The sequence below is a fragment of the Momordica charantia genome (assembly GCF_013281855.1).
Source record: "Momordica charantia cultivar OHB3-1 chromosome 10 unlocalized genomic scaffold, Mcharantia_2.0 BLBB01000010.1, whole genome shotgun sequence".
NCBI lineage: Eukaryota > Viridiplantae > Streptophyta > Magnoliopsida > Cucurbitales > Cucurbitaceae > Momordica > Momordica charantia.
This window is the reverse complement of record NW_028275158.1, coordinates 19,907,883-19,918,465: the sequence shown is the minus strand read 5'-3', so window position 1 is coordinate 19,918,465 and position 10,583 is coordinate 19,907,883. Positions and strand designations below refer to the sequence as shown.

The following is a 10,583-nucleotide window of genomic DNA, read 5'->3' as shown; positions in this document are numbered from 1 at the left end:
CCTTGAAATCAAAGGGTAGAATCTAATTTCGTTAATCCTAATGTCTTATAAATGATTTAGAAAATCTAAGTGTAAATTACCATCAGACCCAAAACCTCAAACTACGAAAGGTGGTTTAAACTCTCGTAGCCTTTTGACCTACTTGTTTGTGATAAAGTCGGTTAAGGATCCCATATTGAAAAGAAAAGGTATCTAATAATGGTTTATAATAGATATGGCTACTTCTCTCATTGTCAATTGATTTTGAGATGGAACCCGTGAATATTGATATTTATCTTGCGTAGCCTCATATTCCGACAAACACGCTTACCTTAAAGAGGGTCTTGTTGGGAATCATGTCGGGGACCTCGTTATATGAGTTGATTTGGATATTTCATTGTCTGTTAAGGACTCCCATATTAATTGATTCATGATTAGGACAATTATTTATATTAGTATGAGACCTTTTTGGTTTCCGTGAGAGTTATGCCTAAAACGGACAATATCCGAACATGAGTGATTGGTGAACCTTTATAGTCATTACAAAATTGTGGATGAGGGTGAAATAGTGGTTGACACCAGGTTCCCACGAGTGATCCTTAAGGATAACAATGTGTCGGAAATATCTCCACAATAATATGATATTGTTCACTATGGACATAACTCTCACAGTTTTTTTAGTTTCATCCAAAATGTCTCATGGAGCTAATTATCCTCATATATATATATACCATGAATCAATCTCTTTCTTAATCAATGTAGACTTTGTTTGCACTCGTAAGATCAAAATATCCACTTACAATAATCGAAAACTATGGACCAAAATAAATAAATTGAAAAGTATTAAGGATCGAAATTGTAGGTTTAAATATTATTTTCATCTTTATACTTTTGACCTTAGTTCATTTTTCTTACGTACTTTGAAAACGTGGTTTGTGCATTTTAGAAACGAGTATTTTGATCTCTACAATTTAAATATATTTTAAGACATTTAGTGAGAAGAAATATTGGAGCATCAAGGCACCAAAACGAAAGTCTTGAGATATAATAAATGATATTTCATCCAAAACTCTCTCTCCCTCCTCTTTCTCTTGGGATGAAAGAGAAATTCTTCTGTTTTAAGATTGCATTGCAGAGGGATCTGCCCCCTCCTCTCTCTCTCTCATCCATCACTGTCACCCTTTTTCCTCTGCTCTCTGCTCTGCTCTGCACTATATATCTCTTCCCAACGCCTTTTGGATTTTCCTTCTTTCTCTCAACGATTCCACGCACAGATTGCCGTTTCTTCGCCATCTGAAACCACGCAATGTCCGCCATTAAACACGAAGATCCTCGCATCCATGGCATTAGAACCAGTATCCGCGTCGTTCCTGATTTCCCCAAACCAGGTCCTTCTTCTTCTTCTTCTCTGTTGTTTCTGACGATTTTCTAGGTTTCTGATGCGCGATTAGCGATGGCTCTTGCAGGTATCATGTTCCAAGACATTACCACTCTGTTGCTCCAGCCAAAGGCCTTCAAGGACGCGATTGACATGTTCGTGGAGCGATACAAGGGGAAAAACATCTCCGTCGTTGCAGGTAAACCAAACGGAGAGTGATTCTCCTCTTGTTTCTGCAATTTCTTTTCTGGATTACGAATTAGGAGTCAGAGGCGACACTGTCGATTCGATCGAAAGTGCGCGGGCTCCATAAACTATGCCGATTATTACTTGAGTTTTCTGGTAGTTCTTTTTTTTTTTTTCGAATGCCGTTGATGAACAAGGTTTTTCTCCGTATTTCAACGGCTGAGAGGGCTAATCTCTGATTCTCCACTTTTTTCTGCAATTTCTTTTCTGGCTTACGAATTAGGAGTCAGAGGCGACACTGTCGATTCGATCGAAAGTGCGCGGGGTCCATAAACTGCGCCGACTATTGCTTGAATTTTCTGGTAGTTTCTTTTTTCTTACGAATGCCATTGCTGAACAAGGTTTTTCTCCGTATTTGAACGACTGAGAGGGATAATCTCTGATTCTCCACTTATTGCTGCAATTTCTTTTCCGGACTACGAATTAGGAGTCAGAGGCGTTGCTATCGATTCGCTCGAAAGTGCGCGGGGTCCATAAACTGTGCTGATTATTGCTCGAGTTTTCTGGTAGTTTTTTCTTACGAATGCCATTGATGAACAAGGTTTCTCCGTTTTTGAACGGCTGAGAGAAGATCGCGATTTAATTTCTGTTGCGTTTGTTTGTGAGATCCGATTTGCATGGATATGATTGTGGCCCCTTGGCCTTGGATGGAAGTGGGAGAGGGCCAGAGGTGGTTCGTCGCCATTGCAAATGTGCATTTCTAAGCATAAGAATTGGATAGCGATTTCTATGCCTCGTCTATTTCACTTCTTTTGTCATCTTCTCTATATTGCTAGTTGTGTCCAATGATGAAGATGTTGATTTTGGGAACCATTTCGCAGTTTCCTTTTTTTTTCTCTTTGTACAAATTCATGGATTTTAATGGAAAATGTATTGAAATTCAAAAATCGTAGAAAAGCTTCTTGTTTCTGTTTCTTGATTTTTGTTTTCAGAAATTATGTTGTGTATCGTGTTATGTGTATTCTTTTTTTTTTAAATATTTTTGAAGTTTTAATCGAACTTTAAAAAAAAAAAAAAAGTCCGTTGCTGTTTATGAAATTGATTAAGAATTAAAAATGGTTTTAAAAGTTGTAGATTAAACTTTTTAAAAAGCTTTTTTTGTTAATAAATTTAAATATGGTTTCGAAAGATATTTTCGGTGACTGTGTTTTTATTTGTTTTTCCTCCCTGTTAATTTGGAATATAATTATTAATAATAACTGGAAAATTAATCGAGAAAACATAGAAACGAAAAAACAAGATACCATGTATGTATTTTTTTTTTAATTTTTAATTTGAAAACTGTTTTTAGAAATTATTGTGGAAAACAAAATTTTAAAAAGAAAATTGTTTTTATAATTTGATTTATATAAATGCCCTTAATTATTTTTTAAATAAATGAAATCTCTATGAAAATTAAGCTTTTACTAAGTATTTTCTTTATTTCGTTTTTTTTTTAATTTTGAAATTTTCTAAATTTGAATTGAGAATCTATATATATTAAATTTCTACATTCTTCTGGAATTTTAGAAATGGTGTTGAAAATAGATGATAATATTCATAAATAAGTTTAATTTTATAAAATAGAAAATGAAAAATAAAATTATTATTTTACTCAACTTCTCTCCTTGCTTTTTAGGTAAAAAGAAACTTTTATTTTCAGTTTTATAGGAAATAATTAATGCCTTCACCAATTTAGCCGAGCATAAAAGAAATTACATTTCCAATAATTTTACATTTCCAATAATTTTACATTTCTTTAATATTCCAGTTGTTTCATTAATGTTTCAGACGAATCTTGTCAATTATTGCCTAATTTTGCTCATTGGTCTTTTTCTTCAGCCTTTATGATTAGTTTATTTATGTATTTCTATTTATTTTTATGGACTTCTATGATTTGTTTTCTTGTCTCTAAGATATTGAAATTATACACTAATTAAAAACGAACCACAAACTTTTCAACTGAGTTCCATTATTTCCCTCATCAATACGAACATTGCATCTATTCAAAGCTTTGATTATTTATTTCATGTGTTTGCTGTTGAATAATAGTGATCCATTATATGACTCAAGTTCATTTTTATTAAAGCTGAAGCAAGTTTGTTATGTGGCTATCTTCCCTCCTTTAACTTCCCCACTCTTATTATTTCCACTTCACCAAACTCAGGACCTTTTTTTAATGGGTTATTAGGACTTCCACTTCCTCATGCTGATCCAAAGTGATTAGGTTTTCCAATATGTTGGAGTTAGGTGACCTACATTTTTAATTCTTTGACCTTTAAAGTGAAATAAATCGAGATCTATGATAAGAGGTACCAATCGAGCTAGTGGATGAACATAGTGAAGTATTAGTAGCCATTATTAACAAAACTTCTATGTTAATTTTTATCTGAGAGAGTTTTTTCTTTAATTTTTGACCAAATATATGTTCTTGTCCCTAATGTTTTGATATATTTTTTTAAAATTTAGTCTCTATGATTTAAAATGATTCAATTTTGTCCCGTGTTTTAAAATTTTTCAATTCAGTCCCTCACCATCAGTAAATGTGGCATAATACTTAGTGAAATAGTTGAAATTTAACCAAGGAAAAAGGTAAGGTTCTAATTCCTCCTCCAAAACTTTTTAGAAATAGGTAGAAATTACAGGTTTTCTTTATCTTTACGTCTTTTTTCTCCTAAAAAATTAGGCCGCTCATGACTTTCTTTGTGTGGAATTTGGTTTAGCATATGGATTGAATTACCTAATTTGGAATCTACTCTTGAATGAGTCTTAAGTGGGATAAGATTGTTCTAATAGTTGAAGCCAAATGTCATGTATGATTTTGATTGAACAGCTTATTTTTTGATCTTGACTAAGAACTAGGTAAGATTTAATCAAAATATCGGCGTGGTCCTCTGAAAGTCAAATAATTATTTTCTTGCTTTTTATTTTTTTTATTTTTTATTTTGTCTGAGATGTATTTTTTTCCTTATATAATTTGTAATTAGTCAAGGTTTTCAGTCGGAATCTGTTTATCTGATTATATTTTTCAGGAATTGAAGCGCGAGGGTTTATTTTTGGTCCTCCAATTGCGTTGGCTATTGGAGCAAAGTTTGTGCCCCTGAGAAAAACCAAAGAAATTGCCTGGTATTGCTTCCAATCCTTTGAAAGAAAATATATATTGTAAATTATTGTGTTATTTTATTTTATTTTTGGTATTATTATGCAAAAAATGGTATTATTTTAGTTTTAGATAAGGTTCAATTTTATCTCTATATCTAGCTCAATCAAATTTAAGTTTAAACTTTTAATTCCATCCAATTAAACTTTAAACATTTAATAAGTAATATAACTAATACCTATTCAAAAACAAAATTAGAAATTACCTCTAACTGATAATGAGTACCAACAAATTTTAGGAGTGAAACTAAAAGACTGAAAAATTGACCAAAGTAGAATTGGTTGGTCTGTCTGGGCCCAGTGGTAAGTGCCTAGTACAAAGTCGATGTCTACTGCAACATCAGATAAATGGCCAAACCGACCAGGGTTGGACTTCCTCCCTCCGATTGACTACATCCTCTCTATCCTTCGCATTATTCTTCCTCTCTCTCGTGATATTCTCAGATCAAATCACAATTTTTCAAAATAATAATAATAGTTATTATTATTATAATTAAGTCGAGTACAGGATAGACAAGTAACAAGTCACAAGGAACGACAACATTACCAAACGACAGTGAACATCCTATTTTGTGATAAATTGAGGTGCAGGAGCACGTCAACTAATTCAAAGACACACCATTATCAAAAAAGAAAAAGAAAGACTACAATACAAGTGGAAGATAACATTGGTTGCCTTTGTAAATGAGTAGAGGCAGATCATGTGAGATGATGGCGTTAGAAACAGTGAGAAATAATTTAAGATGGTGTTTTTTTAGTGTTTAGTGTTTGTGTTTGTGAAGGGAGAAAATATATTTTTGTTGGGTTATTGGCATTATTGGTTTGCAGGAAAAGTAATGTCTGAGGAGTACATCTTGGAATATGGAAGGGATTGCCTTGAGATGCATGTTGGCGCTGTCGAGGCCGGCGAATGTGCTTTGGTTGTTGATGACTTGATTGCCACTGGTGGAACTCTCTGTGCAGCCATCAATTTACTTGGTATTTTTCTCTCCAATCCCTTCAATTAATTTCTCTGCCTTTTGTCTTTTTAGTTACTGTTCTTGCCTGAAAAATTATGGATTCTAAGTCTAGAATGCTCCGATTTTTTTTTTTGATTGTGCAACAATTATTGAAAACATGTTCCAAATGTAAATTTAATGAGTTTGGAACATTGTCCACTATTCTTAATAGTGCGTGATAGTTTTTTTCCCCTTTTTTCTTTCTTTTCTTTCTTTCTAGTTCAACATAGAACTCAACAACCTAACAGTGGGAATTTGAACCTTCGACTTCTTGGTTGAGGATATATATTTTAATCAGTTGAGCTATGTTTAGGTTAGCGAGATAGTTTTTGGAATAACTAATTTGAAGTTAGGTACTTTTGGGAAAAAGAATTGCTAAAGTTAGGTTTGGTATGACTTTTTGAAGTGTTAAATTTGCTTTTTAACCAATTAATAGGACTTTTGAAATTCTTTTAGTATTTGATTATATAGTCAAAAATTGATTTTAAAAATAATGAAATGCACTGGGAAATACTCAAAATATTATTTTTTAACTTATGCATCATTTTTAGAAGTCATTTAAGTTTGACATAACTTTTAAAATAGTGAAAATATTTTTAACTATAAAATTTTGATTTGCATTTATCAAGATGTTTAGCTTAATGACCAATGATGCTTTTAAGAATTGAAAAACATTTAGTTTAGAGTATGTTTAGAGAAACACCTAGAGAGTAATTTGGAAGAGTTTTTGGCATTTACCGTGGTTAAAAGTATTTTCCCTCAAAATCATCATGTTAAATTCACTTTAAAATATTAATAAAAAAGTAATATAAACTTCAAATTATTCGTAGGGGGTTTTTTGAACTTAGATTCATGAAGCTAAAGGTCAATAATTGAAACCTACCACTTTGAGATTTAAGTTCTAATAATTAGGTTGCAGTTCAATTAAAATAAAGGTACTGGAAAATAGGAACTGAGTGTCTGCCTTTTTCCATCCTATCAGTATGAATTGAGAGATGATGTGATTTCTTGACCAATTTTTATGAGCTAAACTGACTGGTTTCATTGAGAATATATGTTATATCTTTAGCTGCCAAGTAGAAAATTTCCATTTCAACTGTCTAATTGTTTGACCTTTTTTTTTTTTGCCAAGCTGTCATTTTCATTTGCTTCATTAATTCCCCATCACTCTTTTCAATTATTTAGGTCTCATTTGAAAAGATGACTAGATTTGTTAAAACAGTTGAAAAAAAAAGTTTAAATATTATTTTGATTTTTGTATTTTTAACTTTTTAGTTCATTTTGATTTTTATATTTTCAACTTTTATTTATTATACTTGTGGGTACCTTCGAAATTGTTCATTGTGACCTCTTTAATTTTAAAACTGACTATTTTAAAATTTTCATTTTCATTTTTATCTAAAATTTTTCCATGATCGTCACTTGTTGAATTTTTATTGGAATGTAGCAATAAATTTGTATTAAACTATTCATCTGGATAAAAGTTGTGTTGAAATTTTGCAAATAGGGACTAAATGGATTATCTTTCAAAAGTAATAAATGAAAACAAACGTTTTAATAATACAAAGGAATAAAGTGAGCAAAAATTGAAAGTATAAAGATCAAAATGAACTAAAGTTAAAATACCAAAATAATATTTGAATCAAACGAAGAAAAAAAGTAGATTACCAAATAGAAAGTTATTAGTAATAGGTTAAATTACCAATTTGGTTCCTATACTTTATGTTTAGTTTCAAGTTGGTTTCTACAATTTAAAAACTTTTAATTCATAGTTCTTATGAACTTAGATTTTTTTATTTATTTTATATAATTTGTTACATGGTTTTAAATGTTTTAACTTAGTCCTCATGATTTGATAAGATTTCACAAATTATTCATGTTGGTTATCATATTGTATACGTGTTATGTTTTTTTTTTTTATGTATATGAAAATTGGTGTTTTATATTTTGATTGATTGTGTTGACCTACCATATTGGAGTCTAGGTTGAGTAAAAAATAAGAAAAAATGTGTTGAGGTTTTAGAAGCCATATGAATTCTATTGAATCTTTTAAAAGTGTAAGGATTATATTAAAACTAAGCTCCAAACTATATAAACTAATTTGAAACATTAAAAATATTAAATTGAAACAAAGCTTAGGGATTAAATTGATAATTTAACCTAGTAAATAAGCTGCTTTTTTTTCCCTCTAAATAGGAAAGGAAATTTTGTAATGGGTGACATTTTCCTCATTGGATTTGAAAAATGTCATATCAACCATGGTGTTGATTTTAGATTTTTCATATCAAATATACGATATTGATCAATGACATGATTTAAAACTATGATATGTCAGTAATACTAGTGCTTTGTGAGTGATTTTAGATTAAAATTTAGTTATTTTTTAATTCAATAAATATTAGAGCAAAGATCAAATTTTCAATTTAGAAAAAGATAACTTAGTTTCTTATTAATTAAGTACATGTCAATTACTATTGAATTATGTTTATGTTGGTATAAATAAAGAATTAATTGAACAATATATTCGATTTCATTCACTAATTTATCCTAGATAAAAAAAATATTTATCAATTTATATATAATTTGGCTACTTTTGCTATTTTTGATTTATGAGATGTTCTGTTTCGTAGAAAGAGCTGGGGCAGAAGTAGTTGAATGTGCATGCGTGATTGAATTGCCGGAGTTAAAGGTAAGCACAATGCATTGAGTCACTGACTCGCGTTAATAAAAGAAAATTCACTTTTTTTTTCTGAAAAGTAAAAGTTAACTCATTTTCGGTAATTTTTTACTGATTTATTATAATTTTAATTATTTTAATTATTTTAATCTCAGTACAAAGATATGTTTCTTTTGTTTTCATATTAAACTAAATTCAAGTAGACTTGTATTTTGTTGTATTATGAGAGAAAAATTCGAACCTAGAAAACATAAAACCATATCCTAGTTTATAACCTTTTTTTTTGTTTAGTATGCTTTTGTATTTTATGATTTAATTTTTACAAATTTTAAAAAGTGAAACCCGAAAGCAATAATTATTTTTATAATTTGCATGCAATTCTATAAAAATGTGTGCAGAAATTGCAAAAACCAGAAGTAGAGAATATTATTAAAATCTATTTTAATTTTCGTTGGGTTGAGTTAGAAGTATTTTTTAGATTCAATTTTTTGGATGGTAAATTTATTCCAGGAAAATACTTAGACTTTGACTCTTTATTAGTAGGATCAAATCTTATCATCGCTCTCATAGAAAAATTGACAACTCATTATTTTTTATAAGAAGTTTCTATTTTTGCATTTCTCTATCTTAGTAGTCAAACATTTAATAATGGTGACGACAAGGTTAATCATCAGAGTCAAACATTTTTCTTTATTCAACTCAAATTTGTATTAAATAGTGAACGTAACCTAATTCAACCATGAAATATTTGAGATAAGTTAGTTTGAGTTATTCAGGTTACTCATTCAAACTATTATATTAAAAAAAAAGGCTAATATCTTAGACACTTATTGACATATCTTTTAACAATAAATGAAGATCTATAGGTCTAATGCTTATTAATTTGGTGAGAAATTACACTCCAAAAATGTATAATTTTATTTTTTAAAAGTTGTAGAAATAATCCACAAAAATTATTGAATGAAAATGAAATAAAGTTAAAATAAATATATCCACCTATAATATAATTTTATGATAAGTAAAAGAAAGGGTTTTGAAACAAATGATAAGTTCGAGTTTGTTCGGACTTAAATTTGGTTTTGATAAACCCTTGGACCAAACCAACCTAAGGCTTTTACTTTTCAAAACCAATGAACCCAAATCGTATTGTGTAGGTTGATAAAAACCGACAACCCAACTGTGTTGGGTTGGGTAATAAACTGTTTTTTGTTGGGTTGGGTTCTAATAAATTAAAATCATAGGGGTTAGGTTGGTTTAAGAGTTTACTTAAAATATGTTCGGGTTTAACGAACCAACTTTAATTTATTATTAATTTTTAAATTATTTCTTTTACTCACCATAAAAATTATATTTAGTTATATTTATTTAAGATTTTGGAGGGTTCTTTTTCCCTATAAATAAAGTCAAGTAACGAATTTAGATGCAATGTTAGATAATTAGTATCTAAAAATATTTCAAATATTATCATGTTTTTATTGTTTGTTATACAAATGCTTTAAATAAGTGATTCGAATATCCAAATTATTTGGGTTGGCTTGGGTCATAATAGTGGCTATTTGACTTTGAGTTATTGAAGAAATTTACACAATTGGATCGGGTGGAAAAAGTATCTCGACCCAACCATGAACACCTCTATTAATCGGATTTTTCGGGTCATCGGTTTCATCTTGAACAGCCCAAGACGAAGTTTGAAAATGAAACCCTAGTAGTTAGAAAGGGTAAAATTGAAGGAAAGTTTTGTGTTTGCAGGGTCGAGAGAGATTAAATGGGAAGGCAGTGTACGTTTTAGTGGAGTACCGATGATTGGTTTGCGGCGGATGTGTACAAACATTAGAGCCAGAGGAGCAGAGCAGCTAGTTTGTTCTTGCCGGAAGCATTTTGATCTCTCCATCTGTGTTCCTGTTCCTGTCTAATCCATGAATTATTCTGTGTTCTGAAACTTGTAAGTTCTCTTTCTTTCTAGGGACAACCCTCCCTTATGATCACCGTTCTTTCTCCAATTTACTTGGAGTTGTTTCTTTTCTGCTTTGCAGATTTCAAATTTAATGGCTATATTTGTTGCTGAAGGTATTGTAATTGAGGGTAGGGGGGTTATTTGAACCTAGAACAAGAGCAAGTTTGTGTATGTCACCATATTTTATTTGATTGTTCTATGTGCAGCATATCT

General features: G+C 30.4%; 1 protein-coding gene across 1 annotated transcript; it reads left to right on the top strand.

Annotated features, from left to right (window-relative positions):
• The first annotated feature begins 1,051 nt into the window (after positions 1-1,051).
• On the top strand, positions 1,052-10,578 carry APT3 (adenine phosphoribosyl transferase 3). The gene is given in 7 exon segments (XM_022298288.2): positions 1,052-1,367; positions 1,446-1,556; positions 4,615-4,688; positions 4,690-4,708; positions 5,570-5,719; positions 8,370-8,428; positions 10,166-10,578. Coding segments are annotated over 7 exon segments (549 nt in total). The 5' UTR covers positions 1,052-1,285; the 3' UTR covers positions 10,220-10,578.
• The last annotated feature ends 5 nt before the right edge of the window (positions 10,579-10,583 follow it).